The 24840-nt window shown below is 36.9% G+C and overlaps 10 protein-coding genes across 10 annotated transcripts; 6 read left to right on the plus strand and 4 right to left on the minus strand. All coding sequences in view use genetic code 12, as the record gives it.

Moving 5' to 3' along the window:
* Positions 1-94: 94 nt before the first annotated feature.
* ECM42 (glutamate N-acetyltransferase) lies at positions 95-1414 on the plus strand (the record flags this gene model as incomplete). Its single annotated transcript, XM_067693371.1, has 1 exon — positions 95-1414. One exon carries the CDS (start codon positions 95-97, stop codon positions 1412-1414), a length of 1320 nt encoding a protein of 439 aa, XP_067547099.1.
* Positions 1415-1476: 62 nt separating this feature from the next.
* Positions 1477-2511, minus strand: I9W82_004312 (short-chain dehydrogenase/reductase; the record flags this gene model as incomplete). Its single annotated transcript, XM_067693372.1, has 1 exon — positions 1477-2511. The coding sequence occupies one exon, from the start codon at positions 2509-2511 to the stop codon at positions 1477-1479; it is 1035 nt and encodes a 344-aa protein (XP_067547100.1).
* Positions 2512-2766: 255 nt separating this feature from the next.
* Positions 2767-3231, plus strand: I9W82_004313 (mitochondrial 54S ribosomal protein mL61; the record flags this gene model as incomplete). Its single annotated transcript, XM_067693373.1, has 1 exon — positions 2767-3231. One exon carries the CDS (start codon positions 2767-2769, stop codon positions 3229-3231), a length of 465 nt encoding a protein of 154 aa, XP_067547101.1.
* Positions 3232-3291: 60 nt separating this feature from the next.
* Positions 3292-4767, minus strand: I9W82_004314 (uncharacterized protein; the record flags this gene model as incomplete). The annotated part of the gene is made up of 1 exon (XM_067693374.1): positions 3292-4767. The coding sequence occupies one exon, from the start codon at positions 4765-4767 to the stop codon at positions 3292-3294; it is 1476 nt and encodes a 491-aa protein (XP_067547102.1).
* A 1307-nt stretch (positions 4768-6074) lies between these two features.
* I9W82_004315 (uncharacterized protein) lies at positions 6075-6749 on the plus strand (the record flags this gene model as incomplete). Its single annotated transcript, XM_067693375.1, has 1 exon — positions 6075-6749. The coding sequence occupies one exon, from the start codon at positions 6075-6077 to the stop codon at positions 6747-6749; it is 675 nt and encodes a 224-aa protein (XP_067547103.1).
* Positions 6750-6769: 20 nt separating this feature from the next.
* I9W82_004316 (glutaredoxin) lies at positions 6770-7123 on the minus strand (the record flags this gene model as incomplete). Its single annotated transcript, XM_067693376.1, has 1 exon — positions 6770-7123. The coding sequence occupies one exon, from the start codon at positions 7121-7123 to the stop codon at positions 6770-6772; it is 354 nt and encodes a 117-aa protein (XP_067547104.1).
* Positions 7124-7191: 68 nt separating this feature from the next.
* On the minus strand, positions 7192-9540 carry LIG1 (tRNA ligase; the record flags this gene model as incomplete). The annotated part of the gene is made up of 1 exon (XM_067693377.1): positions 7192-9540. One exon carries the CDS (start codon positions 9538-9540, stop codon positions 7192-7194), a length of 2349 nt encoding a protein of 782 aa, XP_067547105.1.
* Positions 9541-9605: 65 nt separating this feature from the next.
* Positions 9606-11483, plus strand: EXO70 (GTP-Rho binding exocyst subunit; the record flags this gene model as incomplete). Its single annotated transcript, XM_067693378.1, has 1 exon — positions 9606-11483. One exon carries the CDS (start codon positions 9606-9608, stop codon positions 11481-11483), a length of 1878 nt encoding a protein of 625 aa, XP_067547106.1.
* A 4166-nt stretch (positions 11484-15649) lies between these two features.
* On the plus strand, positions 15650-16093 carry CUP9 (transcription factor CUP9; the record flags this gene model as incomplete). The annotated part of the gene is made up of 1 exon (XM_067693379.1): positions 15650-16093. One exon carries the CDS (start codon positions 15650-15652, stop codon positions 16091-16093), a length of 444 nt encoding a protein of 147 aa, XP_067547107.1.
* Positions 16094-23570: 7477 nt separating this feature from the next.
* On the plus strand, positions 23571-24830 carry I9W82_004320 (uncharacterized protein; the record flags this gene model as incomplete). The annotated part of the gene is made up of 1 exon (XM_067693381.1): positions 23571-24830. One exon carries the CDS (start codon positions 23571-23573, stop codon positions 24828-24830), a length of 1260 nt encoding a protein of 419 aa, XP_067547108.1.
* Positions 24831-24840: the final 10 nt, after the last annotated feature.

Below are 24840 nucleotides of genomic sequence, written 5' to 3' on the forward strand. Positions count from 1 at the left end.
TTTTTCTTTCCGAAGTCCTGATTAGGAAATCCATTTTATCGCGCTTAGAATTGGACCTTTGAAAATTTTCGTTGACTCATGTAACGAAGAAGGCATGAACAGAATAACAAGGGTACCATTCAGGCTTCTATCATCCAAGGCTGAGAGGTTTGTTCCAAAAAGTGGAATCTACCCAAAGGGATACGTTGTTGGTGGGATCCATTGTGGAGTTAAAAAAGATGGGAAATCACTCGACTTGGCCATTCTTCACAACACTCATGGCAAGAATGCGTCTGCTGCTGCTGTATTTACAAAGAATAAGTTTAAGGCAGCGCCAGTGCAAGTGTCACAACAGATCATCAAGGAAACTAAAGGCTCAGGAATCAACTCAATTGTGGTAAATAGTGGTAATGCCAACGCCGTGACTGGAACTCAAGGAATGAAGGATGCTAAAGATATGACATTGGTGACAGATTCAATCCTCGGCAACAAACCAAGTTCTACATTGGTGATGTCGACTGGTGTGATTGGAAATAACTTACCCATTGACAAGATCCTATCTGGAATTCCAAAGTTAGCATTGAGCCACTTGGGCAATACCCATCAAGATTGGATCAATTGTGCCACTGCTATATGCACCACTGATACTTTTCCCAAGCTTGTCAGTAAGCAGTTCACCATCGACAATGATACATACACTTTAGCTGGGTTATGTAAAGGCGCTGGAATGATTTGCCCCAATATGGCAACGTTATTAGGTTTCTTTGTCACTGATGCCCCTGTTTCTCCCTCAGCATTACAACTGATTCTTAAACATTCAGTTGATAGATCATTTAATAGTATCACTGTGGATGGAGATATGTCAACAAATGATACAATCGTAGCTATTGCAAATGGTGCTGCGGGTGGAGAATTGATCGACCTTGATGCATCTAGTGGAGAGAGATTTTCAGCAATACAAAAGGAGATTACCGAATTTGCTCAACAATTGGCACAATTAGTTGTTCGTGATGGTGAAGGTGCCACCAAATTTATCACCATCAGAGTCAAGGATAGTTTATCATACGACGATGCTAAATCAATTGCATCAAGCGTTGCAAACTCCTCTCTTTTCAAGACGGCAATGTATGGAAAGGATGCTAATTGGGGTCGTATACTCTGTGCCATTGGGTATGCCCAGGTTTCTAGTGGTGACTCGGTTATCCCATCTAGAACAAGTGTCAAGTTTGTTCCAGTGGATGGAAGTGAAGACTTGAATTTGCTCGTTAATGGAGAGCCGGAGAAGGTTGATGAAGAGAGGGCTTCCAAAATATTGGAAAGTGAGGATCTTGTAGTAGAAATAGATTTGGGGACTGGTGGTGGTCAAAGTGCTGATTTCTGGACTTGTGATTTGTCTCATGAGTATGTTACAATAAATGGGGATTACAGATCATAGGAGCTATTAAGGTTAAGCATGTATATGATATCTACTTAAATAAGCAAGCTTCTCTCCCTCCCTCATGTGGCTCTACTCTCCTCTCCAATATTTAATGATATCGATGCTTGGGGAGATACTGTTAACGAACCTCTCAAAAGTGTAGGAGAGTTATCAGTAGATCCATTCCTTGAAATTCCAATGATTGATGATACACTACTTGCAACTCGAGACACCTTAGCTTTGAAATTTGTCATGCTTTTATCAATTCCTGATAGTTTACGAGCTAAAGCAACAATTGGCCACGGAAATGCCCTGAATAATGGAAGAAACTTGCCATAAAATGGCAACTTGATTTCACCTCGTTTGCCTTGCTCTATGGCCAGTACAACATATGAGGCTACAAATTTCGGATCCAACTCTGGTGCAAATATCTGCGACGGTGTTCTCACTCCTTTGAACATGGATGTGCTAATTTGTCCCGGACAAACAAGTAATGTTTTAATTCCATTGGAGCTGAAAGTGGTTGACCCAAGTTCATATGTAAGTGACTCATGCAATGCGATGAGACCTGATTTCGATGCTCCATACGCACTTAACCTCGCAGGTGACATATAGCCTAAAACCGAAGCTATTGTAACAATGTATCCCCGCCCCAACAAAATCATGTTTGGTAGATAAGCTTTGATTGTGTAGAAGCTTGACATGAGATTCGTTTGAATTGTTCTTTCAATTTCTTGATATGATAAGTCCAATAATGGTTTCCCTGTTGCAATTGCAGCATTGTTAATTAAAATAGTGACAGTTCCAATTGACAGTTCCACCTCTTTTTGAACCTCCAACACTTTATCTCGTCTGCTCACATCGCATTTGAAGTAGGCAACACCAGCAACTTTATCTTTTTCATTTGGAATTGCGATATCAAGGACCACCACTTTAACTTTTCTGTGTACTAATTGCAACACAAATTCCTTTCCCAATCCAGAGCATCCACCAGTAACCAACGCAGTATCAAACTTGGGTTCAAGAACAGTTCCAATTGTTAGATCAGATAACCGTCTGAAGATAAAATTTACCCAGTATATCAAACGTAGGAGTATATATGTGGTGAAGAACATTGATACTTTTGCAACACAATTTTTGAGATTCCAAAAAAAATTAGGATCCTTTATATAGTCTTCATGAGAAGCATGGAAATGTGATTTATCTTGAGCATCTCAGTTATCATATCATTGTAGTTGTGACCTTGACTTGATCACTGTAGTTGTGACCTTGACTTGATCACTGTAATCGTCTCTTCAAGCTTCCACTTTTGTGAAATCAAAGCTTTTGAAAATTTTTTCCCAAACCAACCTTTACTCCATACTACAAAGATGTCTATGCAAATGCTAATAACGTCAAAGAACAAGTACAATCCTAACCTTCTCAAGCAGATCAAGAGGATCAACAATTTAAGGGGAAAACCAGAGAATAGTTATAAATTTGATGCATCGAAGTATAAGGAACTTGAATTGTTTGTATACCAACAGCGTCCCTTTGTTTATAAACCAGCTAACGGAATCAGATATTTTTGGAAAGAGTCATTACCTACTTTGAGATACCATAATCCAGATGTCCAATTCACTGTCACTAACGTAACCGTTGAAAATGAAGAAGATTTACCAAAATTACCATTAAAATTGCAAATTCATGGCCAATCGGAGGAGAATAATTCGGTGATTGATTGTGCTAGTAAGCCACCACATCAGATATTTAGCGAATTGATTAAAGTTACAAATGCCAGGAAGTTGGCAGAGGAGGAAATTCCAAAGCTTCCACTTAAACCGGCCAAGAAATAGAGAAAATTATAATGTATGTATCTGTATATAGTAATACACATTTAACCTGTTTTCTTTGTATTATATCAGATCTCTTTTCTCTTTACTAAAGGTTATGTTCTTATATCTTTCATCGCTGTGCATCATTATTAAAGACATTGCAATGTCCAACTCCTCTGGCCTCTCCATCCCCAACAATCCTCTTGGTAGTAGATCCTTTATATGATTTGGACACCTCCATTTATGCCCAATGGTCTTGGGTCCAAACATTGGGTATGCAAGACAGTCGATATGGTATACAAGGGGGCAATAGTCACATCTGATCAATGTCCTATGATTTAGCCCTGACTCTCCACACTTGTGGCACAAATATGGGTTCCCACTTTCGTCGTGTAAGCTGTCAATCTCCAAATCTTCGTTTCTATTAAATCCAGGTATCTGTCGTCCATTACATTTACTAACGGGGATATCATCCTTTTCGGTGAAGTCAGCGTAGTCTCCATTTTCACCAGTGTACACACCAATAAATGTATCATCTCTTAGGTTCTTTGGAAGTTGAAACACCTTGGGATTTCTCACCTCCAAATCATTTAATAATTTCCCAAATATACCTATATCTTTCCAATTTGGTATCAATTCAGGGTGTCTCTTGGCAAAACATTCATGACAATACCAATCATCCTCCGGTGGCTCCTCTATCGGAGGATCACAACAGGTGAAATGAAACGATTTAGGACAGGATTCACAACAAATAAACATCCCTGGACGGCCACAGGCAAAACAAAAATCATCGTTATTCTTGTGAGTATCTTCTTCATGGAGGGTTCCGTTTTTTATTTTGGTATTCGGTGCAAGTAACTTTGTGCTAGGCAATTTCTTTGGTGACGTAAATTTTAATTTTTTGAGTGCATTTTTTGGTGTGGTTTTGTCGGTTCTTTTACTCGTTTGTTTTGGAGTTTGTAGAGTTAATTTGAGCTTTGTCGGTTTCGCTCGTGGCGTAGGTGATATAGATGTTCTAATCTCACTTTCACTGGTAACATCTCGAGTAGCTGGCGTTTTCAACTGTGATCTATAAAGTTGTTCCGTTTTGATTCGTCGAATCTCGTCAATTTCAGGAGCTAAGGAAACATCTCGTGTCTCGTGACCCTTACCCTTGGGTCGCCTTAGCTTCGGTGGCCAAAGCGACTCCTTCTTTATCTTTGCCGAGGGAAACTCTTCCAACGGTAGACCTGTGTAGCTTGGTGTTGGTGGTGCAAGTTCCGGTTCGGTGAATTTGGTATCTAGAAAAGACGAATTTGAAGACGCCTCGCTGTCAGATATCACTTCCGTTCTCCCCTTCTTTTTCAAGTGTGGACTAGCAGCTAGCTTGGGAGTGCTCTCCTTTTCCAATTTTGCCAACCGTGACGACTTTCTCTTGCCATTACTTTCACTCGGACTTGTTGACTTTCGTTTCTTGCTTCCTGACCCATTCTTGGTAGATGTTGACACCAGCAGCGAAGTCGAACTCCCATTGAGTGAGTGTGCGGAATGACTCCGACTTTTATTCCTCGACACCATTCAGTTTATTACCATTCACCAGTTATGTGACCACCCAACTCTTGTTGTTGATATCCAGGGAAAACTTGGGAAAAGAAAAAAGAGAGAAAAGTTGAAGAAAAAAAAAAAAAAAGAAAAACGAATTTGATTTTGATTCCTGCAAGGAGTAATTTTTATGTAAAGCATGGGTCTAAGAGAGAAATACTATATGCATATCCTTCTATTTGAAAAGTGGATTCGTAGTGAGAGAAGGGGGGAAGGCTTTGTGTGGTCGTTTAGTGAACCGGTTGAAAACGGCACAATTTTATTGATTTCTGAAATTTGACTCTGCTTGTAGAAGAAGCGGCCACCGAGCAGCATAGTAGATCATAAACCAGCTCTGTCTCTGTAACTAAGGTGTAGTCCAGTGGTTCCCCTGAGTATATCTCTGCAAATTTGATAATCCCGTGTCACACATAGTTATTGAGGGCATAAACACCTCCTGATAGACACGTAACCACCTAAACACATGGAGTAAGTGTATCTGTGTGTAGAAGCATCCTTGCAAGTTTTTCTTCCGCCTTTGGCTACGTTCTCAGTCTGTGGTGGACACGTGCAAGTGCAAGTGCAAGTGCAAATGTAAATGTAAATGAAATTGCAAGGGCAAGTGTAAATAAAACAATACACTTTCATAATGCTCAAACTCCTGAATAGTAACAACATCGCGTGCTTGACCTTTGTTTGCCAATGTTCTTCTCGTGCCAACTTTTCTCAAGACTGTATCAGACCCGAATGCAATGCAACACCAACGAATAGATCTTTCAATGCCAACTTACGAATCAATTGTAAAACCTTTGACAGCAAATCAGATAGCCTTGAAGTTGCCCTTAATGGAATCTCACAAGCAACGCTGCTTCTAGAATGCGACGATTTATGCCGATCTTGATGGACCAAATTTCTCTATCAAAGCTCAACTGTATTAGCACACATGAATTAAGCTATCACAGTGGCGTTAATTCCGTCATAATGGAGACGTTTATAGTTAAGTCCGTCATCGTGGAGTCCTCCAAACATACATCACATTATTCTTGAAATCCCTATGACTGATGACGTCCTCACTGTGGTCAATCGAATGGCTTCAAGTATACATTCTCAACTCATCTGTAGGTGCCAAGTCCAGTTCAGCTACTTTCCTTCATGTCTACCTGTCGATCGTGTTCTCTTCCTGTACAACGCAACGAGTGATGAAAAAGAAGTCAGTTTGTTTAGAGCTTCAATTTTTCTGGTGACGAAAAAGAAAAAAGAAAGTTGGAGAACCAAGCTCCTAAACAAAGCAGCCTCATGACTCGATGCCAAATTTCATGCTATGTTTGAGTCATTTCTGTGAACTACATGGTCCACAAATTATCGTTTGTACTCAAGTGACAATTGAAGATAAGAAACAGGAGTATATCCACTCATCAAGTTCGAATCAGGGTGTATGTGCATCATGTCAATTGATTCTTCCTGATAATGCCGCCAATCTAATTACAAACTCAGACTCAAAGATATTCATCTCCACAGCTTATCCAACCTCGCAGAAACGATACGCCGCATTAAAGAAACTAATGATGAAGTCATTATCTGTGGAAACTGTTTCCGATATTGTTAAACCAATGTTTTTCGGTGATGCTATTTATGGCTACTGTTTGAATAAGATTTTCAAATTGTATGATATCAATGCTAGAGGTCAAGAGAGGAAGTATAGTTTAATGATGGTGTGTGATTCGGAATCTGATTTATTGCAAAATTGGGATATATTGACATTATATATGAGTGAGTTTATCGATTTGATACAGCAGAGGGTGTCACAGACTAATGCAAAGTTACATCGACTGAGCAGTGGGTCGATGGTTGATAATGAGAGGTATTTAAGAAGATCCATGGCTCGACCTAAGTCGCTAATCGAGTTAACGAATGATGATCAGATATTTGTAAAGTTTCACCTATGGGCAGTAGAAACGTTGAAAGATACACTAAGGTAAGGTTGTTTATTCTATGTCTATTACACTGCAAGCAAATCCTTCAATTGTCCTCTACTCTCCAACGCTTGTAAATCAGAATTACCACCAATATGTTTACCGTTGATGAAAATGTTTGGCACGGTTCTTTGTCCACTAATCTCATGTAAAGCACGTTGAACGTCACCACCATCGGACGTTGTATTCAATTCAATCAACTTGTAATCGACACCATACTTGTTTAATAAGTCTTTAGTTGCTGTGCAATATGGACAATAGGTCTTTGAGTAGACTAAAATTTTGCTTGATTCAATGGTTGATTCGACTGATTTTTTCAATTCAGGGGAAACTGGACCTGGCCAGAAACCGGCAATGTATGATTTGATAGATTGGAACATATAAGTAGTTGTGTGAAGAAGAAAGTGGCGTTTCTTTTTTTGCGCGAATATTCTCTCTATAATGGGGTCTAATAATATACAAATAGTTTTTGATTCTCCAATATCACAGGCGTATCCAAATTCTTTACCTCGATGGTATCATCACCAACTTTGTACACCCCATCCGGTTTCACGCCCACATCATTCCCGTATAGCTCCTCTAAAGTGGCGTTTGATTCCACTGGTTTTGTGGGAGGAAAACAGCCAATGGTTATATGCAGATGTCTATTTACAGGCTCAATATCAACCACGTCATTATTCTTGTCATGGATTGATAAGATTTCACATTTGAGGCAAATAAGTTTACCCCTGTTGATTACAAATTGAATGAGTTTCACCTTGGCGTGGAATGCAAGGAGGTTTTTCCCATCTTTACCATCACCTTTGCCTAGTGTGGATTTAATGTGTTTCCATTTGGCTTTATTGGCACCTTTAGCACTTGCGATGTGAGCTAGAGTGACGTGAAACGATTCTTGAACTAATTTCTCCTCCTTCAACTTGTTATACTCAGAATTCTCAAGCTGGTCAAGCAAATCTAATATGTTTTGATGGTGAATTGCAATTCCGTAGTACGTTGGATCTTTTTTTTTATTTGTCATGTCTTTGGTAAAGGTCGGCTTGTATTGCAAACTTTCTCTAAATTTAGCTTCAATTTGCTCATCTGTGGGTTTGGTTTCTATCAACTGAGGATACGCCTTCGACAACTCATCAATGATAATCTTTACATTCTCCAAGGATGAATCTTTATTCAACTTTAAATTAATCACAAGATCAAATTGGGAATCTGGAAGACGTTCAGTGTTGACTGGTTGGAATCGCGACATAAATCCCTTCATGACTTTAGTTGTCAACTCTTCATCGGAAGCAGCTTTCAACAGCTGATGATTATCACCTCTTTTCTTAACCCTGTCATAGGTAATTCTCCAAAGCTCATCTTGACTTATGCTGGGAACAAAGTTGATACCGATATATTTGATGTCAATCTTGTCATCCAAGTAAAGATGTCTCTTTTCGGCAACGGTGTTGAATATCTGTTTCCTTTCTCTGTATTCAGAATTGTTTCGATCAAATATAACCACTGGGTAATTATCCAATGCCTTTAAAGCTAAATCGGTAATTTTCACTTTAGCTTTCTTTCCAACATTGTCATTTTGAATATGGACCCAATCGGGAAAAAGGGAGTGAAGGGTGTTAAACACAGTTGTCTTGCCGCAACCAAGTGTTGAAACTGAAACAAGAAGAAACTTTTGCGTTTCCTCGTCCAAGTTCAACCCCTTCATCTCTTCAGTGAGTTTAGCATCAATTGAAAGTAAATTCATACCATTAGTTTCATGTAGATCCTGTAGAAACAACTGACGTACATGAATGATGCCATGACCTTGTTGGAAAGCCTCCTTCAACTCTGGCTTTTCGGTAAACAACTTTTCAGCAAATTCAAGATATTTTTTAGTGATGTACTTGTTTTTCTTTATTCTTATCGAATGAGCTGGTGTTCCACTCAACATTTGTCTTGTTACCTCACGAAATTGTCTATACAACAAGTATGGTTCTTCAAATTTGTACTTGAAGAAGAAGTCATCACCATTTCGTTTACATCGAATGACAAATCCTTCAACTTCACGGCCGTTGTAGGTGCCTGTTTCACTGCATTTATGAAGGAAGGAAAAAAGCTTATCAACATTGTCAAACAGGAGGTACTCAATGGTTTTAAACCCCCATTCGTGAGCAAATTTAATCACATCACCAATAGGAACCGTTTGAAACTTGATGGTGTTGTAATTCAATCCGTGTAGGTAGAGACCTGATTTATCCTTGGGGTAAGGTAACACATGTTCTTCAAACTCATCATCACATAGTTCTGTCACCGCAGTCAAATTGTTCTCATACAAGTATCGAGCTAGTTTGCCAACACGCTCATCGCCCAATTGTTGACGTAATTGAGCTTCACCTTCAAGTGCATGGTTCCTCGTATTGTCATCTCGTACCCCAGTTGAGTGCTTAGAACACACAACAATATCACCACTACTCAATCCACTAATGAATATAATACATCCATTCTCTTTAAGCGTAACATCGTAAGGCCCAGTAGTGGTCTTTTGCAACTCCTCCTCCTTGGTGAAACTCTTTTCGCCAACATTGAAAAACTTGTCATACCCACGAACTACTATCGACTCGTTATTGATAGTGAATAACCCTCTAGCTTGTATCGGCAATGGAACTTTCTCTTTCCCATAATCGAAATCAAGAAATTTCCATGAATCGATGGCGGTGGTGGTGTTGTGAACGTTATTGGTGAATTTTATACATTTACCATTACGTTTAAGCTTGGTAGCTTCTTGGAGTTGCAGGCAAAGCTGGGCAACGTCGTCTTTACTCATGGGTGACTGTTGTGACTCAGAAGAAGAAAAGAAAAGAAAAAGAAGCAGAAAATAAAAATAAAAATATGTCAACAGAGACAACAGAGACAACCATTCCAATGGCATACAAGGTTGACGTAGATGAGGCTGACGTTGCCGTACTCAATCAAAACCTAATCAAATCTAAAGCCCTTTTTGAAAACATTAATCAATCACTCACGAAAATCTCCAAGAAATCACAAACTGCTCATGCCACAATCAAACCCGTGATTGGACAAGTTAACAAATTGACCACCGCCAAGAAGGAAGTTGAAGCTGGACTAGATTTCCTTTCCGAAGTGAGCCAAAGTGTATCACAGATTAACAATTTTGAAAATGCTTTGAATAACAGTATTGAAGTACTTGGGTTAATGAAGTATGTCAATACATTGAATCAATCGCAAGAGTTGTACAATCGAATTAAACCTAGATTCAAACAGTTTAAAGGGATATTATACAATTTTCAAAATGTGATTGAACGAAGTGAATTGAAGGTGCAAAATTACGTCGACTCGGTGCTTAACTTGGATACGGATAAAATGATGGAAAAGAAACATGAAGTGAAGGTGATTTTTGAGTATTTCAACCAACAAGGTAAAGAACAACATGTGGTTAATAAATTTGTTGACAAACGTGGAGCAAAGATTGTTCAGTACTTGAAACTGGCGGAAATGCAATTACAACCAACAAAGATTGAAGGTCCTTTTGAAAAAGGGTTGAGGGGTTATAATCAGTTTACTGATGCTGTTGATAATGTGTTGAAAGATGAGGTGGCCGTTTTGAAACAGTGTTCACTACCACCAAACTTGATTGGTTTGATTGCCGAGTATGCCATACGTGAATATAATCAAGTGATGCAATCATTAGCTACTAGATTGAGTACCAACTTGTCTACTGACAACAGTTTAACTTTATTGGAAATTATTGACAATTTACTTCGAATGGATTATCAATTGAGTCATAGGTATGTGGTCAAGAGTGCATCGTTTGGTAAGATTCTTGATCAGTTTGTGTCCATTGGATCATCAATATTCCCTCATTGTATTCGATCAATTGAGTCTCAAGTACAAAGTCTCACTCAGTTTAATCAAGTGACTACAGTTCAAGTATCCACCAGCTCAATCAACTTGGCTCGAAGAATGTGTGAATTTAAACAACCATTATTGAGGCTAATTCAAACAAGGAAGCCAGGGGATTGGCTTCTGGAACCACCTTTACAATACATTACCGTGTTCAACTCAATCATTACAAACACAACATTTGATGATAAATCGTCAGAATTTCTATTATCTTCATATTTTGCCGATATCCTCGATTGTGTAATGATTAACATTGAAATTGGTTTAAAGAATCCACATGGAGAACATACAATCAAGAAATCAAGCCAAGGTTTTATCCTATTACGAAACTTGTACTTTGCAGAACAAATTATCAATCGATCACAAGAACTATTCCGTATCCTTGGATCTAACGGGCAAGAACGTATCAACAAGTTGAAAAATAGGTTCCTTAAACTCTTCCTTGAAGATTGGAGTTATGCATCATACATTATCATTGAGAGAATGACACTTATTGCTACGCAAGCAGGTGGTGGTGGCGGTGGTGGTTCAATAAACCCAAACACATCCATCGGTACCGGTGGAGGCCAAGCTACAAACCTATCAAACAAGGAAAAAGAACAGGTGAAAGAGCTATTTAAGAAATTTAACGATTCCTTTGAAGAAGCATTGGCGAATTATTGTGCTCTTGATTTTGGTGATGCTAGTTTACGAAGCTTTCTTGGAACTGAAGTGAAGAAGATGATTTTGAATGCTTATTTCAAATTGTATGATAAGTATGGGAACTCGGATTTTACCAAGAATCGGGTAAAGTATGTGAAGTGGGATAAATTACAATTTGAAAGATTGCTTAATGAGAAGTTGTAAGGGAGGGAGCACATTTGAGTTGGTGTAGAGGGTGGCAACATTGTGCAATAGCAGTACTCAATTGGCTTCTTGTTTATGTCAAAGTGAGAATGGATCTCGTAAATAGAAATCAAAGACACAGGTGTTTTCCCTTTTGTGTAGAGTACCGGAAATGTGTAGATCGTTAGTATCTATTTACGTTTGTGTGTCAACCCTGGAGATCTAGTTTACACTAAAACTGAAGAAAGTTTAAACGTACTACAGCACTTTTAGAAAGACGTGCAGAGAAGTTAAAGGCAAGTAGAAGAGAGGGAGAAGATACAGGCGTGGTGCTGCGGAGGAACTGTGTATGCGATTTTGTGTTGAATGGGTTCAAGATGGGTTAGGATGTAGGTACTACTGTTTAGGAGCACACATTATAGTTAGGATGTAGGTATTAAGGTTTAGGAGCACACATTATAGTGTTTTTTTGGAAAAGAAAGTAGACGAGCTGTATAATTACGAGGTGTTGGATGTTTGGTTTTAACATTTGCAAAGTATTGTAATGCATAAAGGGATACTGTACATTGGCTGTATTTGGATAAGAGCTATTGTCCCCTTTTTGAGGGAGTTAGTACTTACAGATATATATGTTCTAGCGTTAATAATTATACTATGAACAACATTCTTTGAGGAATACTCATTTCTACAAGATGATTTCTTCAATATTAATAATACGAAAAATTGGAATCAATTTCAGACAAAAAGTGTAGTAGTAAACAGATGATTTACTAATAGTGTAGAACGTAGTCTAGTAATGGCAGATAGTACCCATCACGTTAAAAAAGACTGTGTCTGCTTTGTGGGATTATGCAAAAGAAAGGTTTTGTTGCAAAAAAAGAAAAGTTCAAAATCGGTCGTCGAAGTAATAAAGTGGGGAAGAAGAAAAAGAAAAAAAAAAAGGATCTCGTATAAAGTTGCAAGGAGGTTAATTATGCAATGAAAGACATCAAGTACACAAAAGAGATAAAGTTTAAATAGATTTTCCTCTCTTATACTTGTCCAGCAGTAACCGCCTTGTGGTATTATGAAAAAAAAAAGAACAAAAAGGGATCTCTTGCAGATCAAACATTTCTCTCTTATTCTTTCCTTTACACGATTTGTTGTATTACACCAATCTTTGATGTAACAAGAATATACGAATGCGAGCTACAAGTATGGCAAAAGAGAGGGGTTACATGCAGCGAGAAGAGTACAGTTACTTTATAATTTGTTTATTGTTTTTTTTTTTTCATTTTTTCATTTTCTTATTTTTTTTTGCAGCCTTTATAAGTCAAAGAGGTGGGGAAGAGGTGAATATAAACGCATAGAGAGAGAGAGAGAGAGAGAGAGAGAGAGAGAGAGACAGAAACTGTCGTATTGAAAACGGTTGGTTGGTAAGTAAAACTACAATAGGGATGGTAGAGAATAATAATTGATGTATAGAAAAAGTAAACACGAGGGATGAATGTAAATGGCGTTCAGTGATTTATTTTACTACTTTGTGTTTGTGGGGGGGGAGAAGGTTTGCCATTGAACATTGCTGTAAATTTGAGTTTTTGAGTTGATATAATTGAGACACATAATCAAGTTAAGGTGAAAGGAAATGTGAATGAAACGTTTTACTTTTGATAACGAAAGATTTGTTTGGCAAGAGAAACCGACGATCTTTTCATATCAGAAAAAGAAAGAAAAGACTGATAATTTTGTAAGAAGACGCCGCCTTTCATAATTGTGTATTGATTTATGTATTGAGTTACTTGCGTTGAGTTATTATACAGAAAAGTTAGGTGTGCTCTTGTTTAAATTGTCGACGACTTGTTCATCGTTAAATATTCGGAGTTTGAATGACTCAACAAGTAAAACAATAAGATGGGTCATTCTGTGCAACTCAGTTTAAAAGTAACGAGTCTAGATTCAATGGTAATTTGTTTTCCTCGCTTCGTTTAAATCAAGTAAACACAACTTTAACTGACGATAACTTTAGAGTAAGTGATTGAAAAGAACAATGGGAGTGGGAGTGGAGGTGGGGAATCAATCATATGTATTTTTTTTTCATTCTTTTTCTCTCTTTGTAGTATTATATCTCCCCACATCTCTTGACTTAAAGATCTGCGATTTTGTTCTTTTTATTCTCTTTTTGTCTCTGTGTCGTTTACGTCCTATATCATATGTTTTATGTTTTATGTTTTATGTTTATGTTTATGTTTATATATATCTTATCTAAATATATAATTGTGTTAAGTATGTAAGGATTTTAGACAGGACTTGCCTAACGCCGTATGAATTTCGGGGTTTGAAAAAAACAATAAGAAAACAATAAAAGAGACAGCCTTATATGCAGTACTTGCACTCCGTTTCAGGAACAAAAAACATAGGAGAGAGAGAGATACGGGAAAAAAGAAAATACATTGGAGAATAGTGTTGAGCAGGAAGAAGAGATGCTTTGTGATTATTTGCACTGAACGACGGTGCTAATGTTAACTACTTACTTACTTACTTATAGTCTATGATGTCAAATTTGAATGACTGAATAATGAGTAGTACTTGCTTTTTTTAGAGTATTGTTTTTTGGTGTCATGTGTATTAATTAGTTAAGAATTACGTAAAAACTTAAAATATACATACACAAAAAAGAGAGAGTGGGTGATCTGTCGTATCTGCCAGTCAACTTAAACTTTCTTTTTTTTTTTTTAAATAAAAATAAATTAAATATAAATTAAAAAAATAAATTAAATTCTTTTCTTTTCTTTTTTTTTTATTTTTCTCTTCTGTTGTGTCTGCATATAAATAATAAAAAGGGATCTATGTCTAATATATGTGTCAAAGAAAAAGAAAACAAAAAAAAATAAATGACACACTTTTTCAGACACAGATCTCTATTATTATTATTATTATTATTATTATTATATGTTCAAATGTCATTGGCTTTACACCAGCTTCCCAAGAAAGCTGTACATAATCCGTAGGTTCAAAAGTTCATGGTATGAGTCTACTAGAACCTCCTCAGGTAGTTATTACTGAAGAATTGTGCCAGCGAAAATAGTGTTCTTCTGTCGATAGAAAGACTAGAAAGTTGAAAGTTCAAACAGCCAAGAATTGACCCTCTCCCATAAGCTAATAAAAAAAATAAGGTGATATTAAATCATAGCTCTAGCACGACACTCTTCACACGCACTTTACTTTCGCAGTAACTAATATAATACGGGCTTGATAGGAGATAGGATGTATTTTCTAATACAAAGAAAAGATTATAAGTTTTCTGGTGCACCAAATGTTAGATAATAATCGTATTATATATAATAACATCATCAGATCTTTGACACACAGACAGAGAGAGAGAGGAGGACGTTGTGGGGACAACCACTACCATCTGGTTAGGTACAGTAGTGCTTTCTTTCAACTGTTGTCTATACCATCTCAGCTTCTACGCATACCACTAACGAAGGCGTTTTGAGAGAAATCCTCAAAACTGATCCGTTTTTTGCCAAACGTACAATAGTAATAATAAAGAGGGGCTCTTCCTAAGACCGTAAAAAATAATATCTAGACACTACTACTTTCTTGTATTACTATTATTGTAGATCTACTGTATATTCTCTTGGTGTGTGTGATGATATTCGGTGTTAGGGATTAGGGCAAAGGAAGTACAAGTGGCTGTGCATTGTGCATCAGTAGAGTTACACTGGTTTTCAAGTGACACTAAAAAACAACAGACCCTCTAGGCAATAAAAAAAGTGTCTGTCTGTACTAATATGCTTCTTGTGTCTGCGTTTAATGCAGAAGTAGTTTCTCTTTGTTTTTTTTCTTGTGTTTTTTTTACAATTGTGTCTATCCTGCTTAGTTAGTGTGTGTATCTTGTGTAATGTTTGTATGAGTAAAATATTATTAGACACAATGCTAGTTCAAAGAAGAGACACAAATGGCTTGGCTTCTGTAGTACTTCAAACAGTAGTCTTTATATAAATACGTCAACAAAAGTAGCCTGTCAAAAATTTTGGAAGCCTAAAACGCCATATTCATAAACATTCTTCAAAGACAAAAGACAAAATACCCGAAAATCAAGCGGAAACTACGTTAAAATGGAAAACACAAGTATTGATAACCAAGAAAATATGTCAAAACATAGGACATCAATCCAACTTCCACCAATATCAACTATTTTACATATGGAGCAATTCCAGGTACAACAACAACAACAACAACAACAACAACAACAACCTCAAATTCAACCACAATACAATTATGCATATTTTCAACCCCAACCATCACAGCAGCAGCAGTTTCACTACAACAACTACACTGCTGTTGCTCCACCTCCAATGTCACGGTCAATGTCATACATTCCATATAATCAAGATCAAATGCTATTCCATCATCAACTGCTTTCCTCTCAAGCTGCAACCACCACCAAGAGGAAAACACGTAATAACCTCCCAAAGGAGGTTACTTATGTGCTCTTGAGGTGGTTGAGGGACCATGTGAATCATCCATATCCCTCGGCTTGTGAGAAGAATCAGTTGATGATGGCAACTGGGTTGAATCAACAACAATTGAGTAATTGGTTTATTAATGCTAGGAGAAGAAAGTTGAAGGCATTGAAACATTTATAGGTTTGTTTTATAGTTCTTTTTATAGTTTTTAATGTGATTGTTTCATTTCTTTTTAATTTATTGTAATTCCTCTTCTTCTTCATCTTCTTCCTCTTCTTCATTTTTGATATCCTCTTTTAAAAGCTCATTTAATGTAACGTTGCATTGATTTCCACGTGACTTGCACGAAATTGTCACGTGTATGTCTTTGTAAAAACAAAAATTAACCTGCGCTGAGGAAATAAAAAAAACAAAATTTACTTTGGTAATATATATCTACTCAATCACTTTAAAACCTGCGAATATCAAGCAGAGAAATGGAGTGTTGATCCAAGCTGTACCTGGAGACTACACCAAATGAAAAAATGATAAACTTGGGAGGTCGGGGAAAGCGGCTGCAAGGTTGAACTTGCCAATGCCTGTTTTGTGGAAGGCGATTGTTGACACTGAATGGGGCTGTATGACACACAATATGCAAAGCATCATCCAGATATGAGAAATATTACCAAACCCAATGATGATGGAAGCTTTTATTCTCAAATTGTACCAGACCTGTACCATACCCAATTCTTCGTGGTGGACCTGCCGGGAAAAAAAAAATTAACAGACATCCGTATGGACCAGCTCATATCCACTTTATTGTTAAAAAAAAGAGGGGATACGACAAAAGTTACCTTTACAAAACTTCAGCTGTTGTTTTTTTGGAGTCAAGACACTGTTGTTGTGTATACTTTGGATAAATTGGGAGCTGAAAAAGGGCAAAGAAGTAGGAATATGAATTCTGGTACTTGAAATGGCATTTCAAGAACTATTACAACAGAAGAAGCCTACGAAGTTGAGATTTGAAAAAGAACAAGGAGGGGCATTGAACGGAACTGGAGCCAATTTGACTTGGAAATGCAAGAAGACTGTCCCAGTCTCAGAGGGAGAAATTGTTTAAGATTGGGATTAGTTTTTTGGTGATCAAGTTTGAACTGGACTCAATTTGGGGCATTGATTGGTTGCAGAGATGTATTTTGGATGATGTGTTTCGTTCCTGCTTCATTCTGAAAGCCCTTGATGGTTTATATCATTGGACTAACTATGCTTCACAAAGAGGGGATACCTGGAGGTACAAGAGGAGTATATCGGTCTCATTTATGTGCAACTTTCAGTATCAAAGATGAGGACTGCCTTCCCAAAAATTTGAAAAGAGCGAGGTTTAGCTCCCTCCCTTTTATAGACCAAATATATGATTGAAAGAAGAACCTGATAAAGGGTGAACAGTACTCCTTCAATTGGGATTTGTTTCTTCTCCACTGGCTTTACTTTGCTGGTGCTTGTTACCATAATGGAGAAAATTTATGTTTTGATTGTTTTTTGGTCTTCACAGTTGAACTTGCTTTGTTGCTGCCTTCTATGAGGGAGATAAAGGAGATCAAAACTACTGAGTTAACCCAATGTGAACTAAGTGCCTCCTGTCTGATACTTTGTTCGTGATTAAAGCACTCACGAGGAGCATCCTTCATGGGTAGTGTTGCAATTCCTTTTTCACGGATATGGTTGCTTTCTGGTGTATGCACTTTACGAATGATGGGCGATGATTCCCCTCCATCTAATGTTATTGAGATGTATGGAGTACAAGTTGGAGTATCGACTGAGAGCAGAAATTGAAGTTTTCCTTTAAAGAGGGGTTTACTTTACTAGAAACTGAGTATTTGAGGAATTGGTTAAAGATGGCGGTTTGACGTTGCTATACATTCAGAACAGAAACCTTTGATCTTGTGATTTGATGTACTGTTGAACTTCTTGCATTGACTGGGTGCATTTGCCCTCAACAACCAAGATGAGCAAATAGTATCAACCAATTGTCCCAATTCCTCGACTCAGCTTGATTAACCCATTGGTTCTGGACAAATGCGTCAGCAGCTGGAATCCATCATGAAATATATCGTGCAAATTGTATATCCCTCTAAATGGATCCCATACACTTTCAAAAAAACTGAACACGCTTTGCTTATGGATATGTCAAAAAGGTCTATTTCCTGATCTCGTAACTCAGTAACTTATACACACTCCTTTATGACTCATTGTTTCTTCTCTATATGGGAGCTAGATTTGGGGGAGAATGGGGGATCAATAGATTTTTCTGTAGACAGATTTTGTGGCCAAGAAACTTGGTTCCCGTTTTGTGTAATTTAAGAAAATCATCATGACATGACATGACATGACAGAAAGGAGCATATAACATGACATGACATGACATGACATGACAGGGCTTTTAAAGCACGCGATCTTCAAAAAGTAACAAATGTCTTGGTGGTATGCACTACACTACATTCATATATTACTTAGCACCCGTTACGTTTGTTTCCGTTGGACTGGAATAAGATAGTACATTGTCCCTTGTTTGTCCTGAAAAAAAAAAAAAAAAAGGGTAATCCTAACAGCGATAGGCAACAATATGTCAGATATGAGATATCAACTTATCAGCTAGTACATCGACTTTGTTCTTTCAGAAATCACTATCATGTGTGCTTCCCATCCGCAATATTTTTACATCCTATCCGTAATACATATGCTTCAAATGTTTCTCCCTTTTCTCTGCAGATATAGCAAAACAAAAATACGAAAAAAAAAAAAGTTATATGCACAATCTAAGCACCCTACTGCAGACATAAAAAAAAGGAAAACAGATTTGTTATGTGACAGAAACTGTGGATCACCGGTGATGTGTGATGTCACTTCTATTGTTGTTTCCATGTGCTTATTGCAGTCGGGCTTAACTTTCACCTCATTGGGGTCACAAAGAAATCTTCTAAATAGCTAAGCCATGTTTCGGAGAAGACAAGAGGAAGATCTTTGCATGAGCCAAAAAGAAAGCATAATTCTTCCGGTAGGCCATTGTTCTCTGTACATTAATGAGTGTTTGTCAAACTCAAACTCTGTGTTGTTTTCGTGGGTCCTTTTGACTATGACAGTTCTGTCTAAAAGGAGGTTGATGCGCTTAGGTAATCTTCCCGATCGTTTCTCTGCAAAGCCCGGTTACGCCATAGATACCGGGATTTGTGTAACTTTGGTTAGTGTTTGAAAATTTCAAATACGAACTAAAAGAGATCTCTCTAATTTCTAAATGGGGTAATTCAAAATATGCTCATTTTAAAACAATAGAGAGAGAGAGAGAGTAAAATTCAAAAAGGCTTTTTTTTAGAATAATAATAATCGTTAGAGATGTGTCATTGGTTAAGATAACAAAGGGTGGCTTAGAATGGGGGAATGCCGAATGACATTTTAAGTTTGAATCTGAAGATAGATACACTTAGGGACGGAGCGGGGGGAGGTAGCATTTTTAAGAGAGAAGGTGTCTACCATCGAGCATGTGTCACGCATCTATCGGGTGTTCTGTACATTATTGCTATTGTGTTTGTGTGTGTGTGTGTGTGATTTTTTTTGCTTTATTGTTTGCTGAGTTGGTTCCTGAATAATTTTCTATGTATTTCCCAACAAAAAAAATAAAAAAAAAGTAAATTAAATAAATTAAAATTATTATTATTTTTTTTTTTTGTTTTTCGATTCGCACTGACACTTTTCTCTTTCATCGTAAACCATTCCACATTTGAACGTCATACAAAAGAACACCACCATTTTTAATTGAACAACTTACCAGGTTGAACTTTCAAGATCAACCAACTTCTAAACACTAGCACAACGTATGATCAACGTCTTTTCTCACTGCCCACGCGTTAGTGATCATAATGTGTCACACGTGCAGACATCTAAAACACGCATACTGATGCAATCCATCAATAACTAAAATACAATTTCTACACCACAAAGAGAGAGAGTAAACTAAGAAAATGGAGACATATCCTCGGCAAAACCCAAAAAGGGCTAATCTCAAGCACACCAAGAAAAAAAAAAAATAAGGACATTAAAAAGGGCTTTGAGTTCATGAAGGCAATGACGTGCATATATCCACAAACCAATCATAAAAGTGCCTTTCTACTCTTGGAATAATCATTCGTGGTGAACTTCTATTTTGGGGGGAACTATTGGGGGGGGGGTATAAAATACTAAGCTTCAAAAGATTTATTTAGCTTCTGTTGCATTTACGAAATAGGTTAATAAAAAACTGTGATGCAGTGTACAGCATTAAATTAGTCTTTTGTGTAAGCAGCATATCAGAGAGAGAGAACACTCGTTTTCTGTTAAAGCACAGACATGCCTCGCTAGCTTCAAAATATTGTATGCAAAAACAGTGTGAGTTATAAAAAATAACAGCCAAGACCGAGCAGTTTTTCGTTCAGTACACACTGACCTAAAACTGAGCCTCCTCCTTCAAGTAAAAGCCAATTGTGATTGACAGAGGTGTATAATATTATTGTGGTTATTCGGGGTTAAGGTATAACAAATACGGACATGTTACTGCCGTCTTATGCCCGTATTACACAATAACGAAACAATATTCTAGTTTTGTGTACTTTAGTTTGAGTCATACGCTAAGAAAAAAAAATAAAATCATTCCATTTCATACGTCAATCAAAACATCAACAACTACAATAACAATACCCAACGATAAACCAATGCCACTCTATGTGATAATAATAGAAAAAGTAAACAAACATACAAACAAACAAACCACTAAAACCACTAAGAAAACAATGAGCAAATAAGTGTCCTTTACGTATTGAATATATGTATATATAAAAAAAAAGGGGTCAACTTTGAAAATCCTATTGTTTTAAAAAAAAAAAAAATTCGTTTTTTAAACTCCCTAACACTATCTTATCATAAGTGTATCCCTTCCTAAGGTCTAACCAATGGCCTAGCTAGACTCGATCAATTGAATGACACGATTCGATATTTTTTTATTCAAACTTTAGAAAAATCTCTTGGATTTCAAGATCTGCAAGAAATATAATACATCCCCAATATTATTACACCACAAAATCTGTTATGCTTATTTTGTATTTTGTGTTAGGAGAATAAGGAATAAAAAACAAAAAAGTGTCAGACTATTCACTCTATTGTATTGTTATTTTTCTGTCTGCATACATATATATATAATTTCTGTGTCTGAAATTCTACATTGTTTGGGTTTGTGTTATAGAAGATCTACTATTGACTTAATTTCGGTATTTGAAAAAAAAAAAAAATAAAAAAAATAAAACTTTAAATTACTCCACATGTACACTACCCTTTATAAAAGTATTGTGTTATTACACAGTCAATCCTAAATGCAAACTAGCAATTGAGGAAAAGTTGCATTAGAGTTATCCCAAAAGCTTTCTCAACTTCCAGAACACCCCCAAAACGCATCTAGTTGGCTAAGACCCCAAGCAAGAGAGAACAGAGAACAGAGAACAGAAAAAAAAAGGAGCGTCTCATGCCAAGTAAAGAGGTATGAAAAAGATATTATCGTGGCGTTTAATAGGGTTAGGATTTTAGTAAATTCAACACTAATTTTTAAAAAAATTGACAATAGGGATGACATGATTCCCTTTTTTGCCACTTTGCCTTGGCATTGTTTTGAGGAGACAAACCCACATATTTTATAGGGGTCATTCAAATTGTGTTTCCTGTTACTGTCATTTGTCAATTGAGCATTGTTCAATGAATCATAGCCCATAAATTCACCGTCTTAAGCCTGGTAAACATAAAATTAATAGAGGGGGCTTTTGATTTAATTTCAATTTAGCTGGGTATTGACATTCTGCTTTAGTTCAAGAAATTAACACCGTTACAGACGTAATGTACATTTGAAACTAAACTGAAATTCTCTCTCTTCCCCCTATTCGTGTACTTGACACTTTAACGTTAGAGAGAGAAAAAGTATGGTTATGATACTTTAAAACGTTCTCTTCTTCCTTTTGTTTTTCGCCTACTACGCTTGTTGCTAACTGAAACGCCAATGGGAAAGGAAACACAAAGGCTACCGCTACTACTACGACCACCGTATGTGCAGAGTGAAGAACCCGACCTACGTCACATTACATAAACAAGTGGCCAAGAATACAAACAATGTATAGAATGTGTCACTCACTCTCTCTGTCAAAAGAAAAGCTAGATTGTATTTCTTGTGTGTGCCAAGTAATTTAGTCTCCACAAAAATTAATTTAAAGGATTCGCGATTATTTCCTATTTCGGATGTAATACCCTTTCATACTACTAAACGGCGATATCGGCCTCTCTCTCTCTTTTGAACAAGAAATCTTTACAGTCGTACAGAAAACTCCTCTCGAAGTCCTTTAAGAATGTCTTGTACCATGGAACGGTTATTTTAAAATTACTGTATTCTTTTTCAATGTCTCCAAAAAAAATCGAATTATCGGCCCGTGCGTTGAACCCGATTCCGATTATCCAGAAAACAATAAAAATTTTGTATGTCATCGCCATTACTAAGGTACCTCGGCTCATCAAACAATCAATTGTTATTGGAATTGCTGTCAAGTCTATTTGCGGAAGGTCAAAATTTGCTCACTCTTGGTAACAATAGTTTGTTTTCTATTGTATTGAGCTTCTTACAAACTGTGTACAGTTACAAAGTGTTGCGTTCTTGTGTCTGCTCTATTTGTAAAAATTTAATTTTTTTTTTTAATTTTTGACACCTGTCAAAAAACTAAACATCCACAAAGCACAGCAGCACTCTTTATGCAGACATGAAATTTTGACAAATAGCCTAGCACACATACTTGTCGTGTCTGTAGAAGAAACCTCTCGTTTCATGATACGATACTATGGTTATGAGTTTTCATGCACAAGGGGTTCATTCAGTTGTACTGAAATTTTCATGTCTTCTTCTTTTCTCGAGTGAAAAGTTTTCTCTTTTCCAAAAATGTCCGTGTAATGGAACGGCACGAAAAGGAAAACGAGATTTAGTACGTTGAACAATTTGATCAATTTTCTGTTTCTGGTTGACATGTTTATATTTGTTTCTATTGAGGTGTCCTGTAGTTGAAGTTGGGCCCGTGACAAGATGTTGGATGAATGTAAATTTTACGTACCCAAATCGCTCTCTTCTGTAACACTACTTTGGTCTATATACTAGTTCGCCTTGTATTGTGTACATGATCGATTTCCCTTTTTTGCATCGTTTTGCTGCAAATTTCATGATCTTATAGATCTATCACTTTCTAAGAAAAAGGAAGCAAAAGAATTACAACCTATTAGCACCGTGTTTACATTTGATAATAAAATGAAAGTCATACTGGATTCTATGAGCTCCTTATAGATATATATTTCCCAGACATAGCGTTTTAATCTCTTGCTATCAGTTGTTCTCTTAATCAGTTCTGGATACCTAGTAGTTCAGTAGTTACTTAATTTATCGACAATGGCTTACCCGTGAAAGGATTTCTCTCCCTCCACTCAACATCTCTATCCCGTCTGTGAATAGTCTGCACCCATAAGCTCCTCCCATTAGTGTCGCCAATTTCGCGACATCGCGTCAAAAACAAAAAAAAAAAAAGGTAAACAAACAAAATAAAATAACACCACATTTGATCTCTTCTCTTCAACCATGACAACCCAAATAGACATATCTACACCCGTGTCCACATCAGAGGCACTCATCTTCTACTCCGACCATATTCTTGAAGAAATTGACAACCTAGCCAAAGTCGAATACAACAAAAAGGGTCGCAAATACCGTTTCGTCAATAATTCCTTCCAACGTATACGACAAGAAGATAAACATTTGGTTATATGTCCAGAAGATCTCGATTTGAAACTTTCTTTTTACTCGGCATTCTCTATATTGTTAAACATAGGTGACATTCTCACTACTCATCCACAATTTTGTTGTACTATCCTTGGCTTGGCTCAAGAATTGGAAAAGAATCATTGGTATGAAGAGGAAAACTCGAGTATTATACACATCAAAAATGCGAAATATGACCCTAGAGTGGTTCAGTCTGAAGCTGATGCGTATGTGAAACAGTACCCCATTACACAGCAACACCTCACTTGGGGAATAAATTTATTAGTTTGTGCAAAGTTAAATTTCCTTCATACTGATCACCACATTGGCACCAAATTGGAAGGTGAATATATGAAAAAATACATTGAAGATTACTTTGGCCACGAAGCGTTAACTTCACTTGATGTATTAGTGGCATTGAAAAGTTGTGTACATTGGGGAAACATCAAGGGCATCTTGTATAAATTAAAAGTGCCCAATATCGACATCTCGCCACAATTGAAACAAGATTTTGCCAATTTTCCTGACCCTAGTGAGGAGTTGTGTTTGAATGTATATGCTCGATTCCCTAGTGGCACGTCGAAATACGCCCTTCTTTATAAAGCAGTCGATCAACTTGCGTTGAAATTCAAATATGCAAAATTAATCACTATTGACCCCACGGATTTCCAATTTGATTGGTTATACCACCTATGCCACGATATTGAAACGAATCCAATCAAGTACCATCTTCGAGCTAAAACTAAGCAACTTTGCACCAACGCAGTCAATTTATCCGAGCTAGCTATGAAACACAACAATCAAATGAGCAAACTATTTGATCTTGTCGGCATAATTGTAAACATTTTCCACAATACTGGTGCTGACTATCTCCTTCAAAACTCAAAGATTCCCAAATTAGATCAAAAATTGATTGATCGATATGGATCCATGTATCAACGATTTGTCAATGTTGCCAAGCAGATTGAAACTTATGAGACAAAATACTGGACTCCAAATGATATAATTGCTCGTTTACAACAAGAGGAACATAGTAAAGTCAACAAGACTTTATACTCAATCGTGTCACAATTTAAATAAAAAAAAGGTA

The sequence above is a fragment of the Candida metapsilosis genome (assembly GCF_017655625.1).
Source record: "Candida metapsilosis strain BP57 chromosome Unknown scaffold6, whole genome shotgun sequence".
Classification (NCBI taxonomy): Eukaryota; Fungi; Ascomycota; class Pichiomycetes; order Serinales; family Debaryomycetaceae; genus Lodderomyces; species Lodderomyces metapsilosis.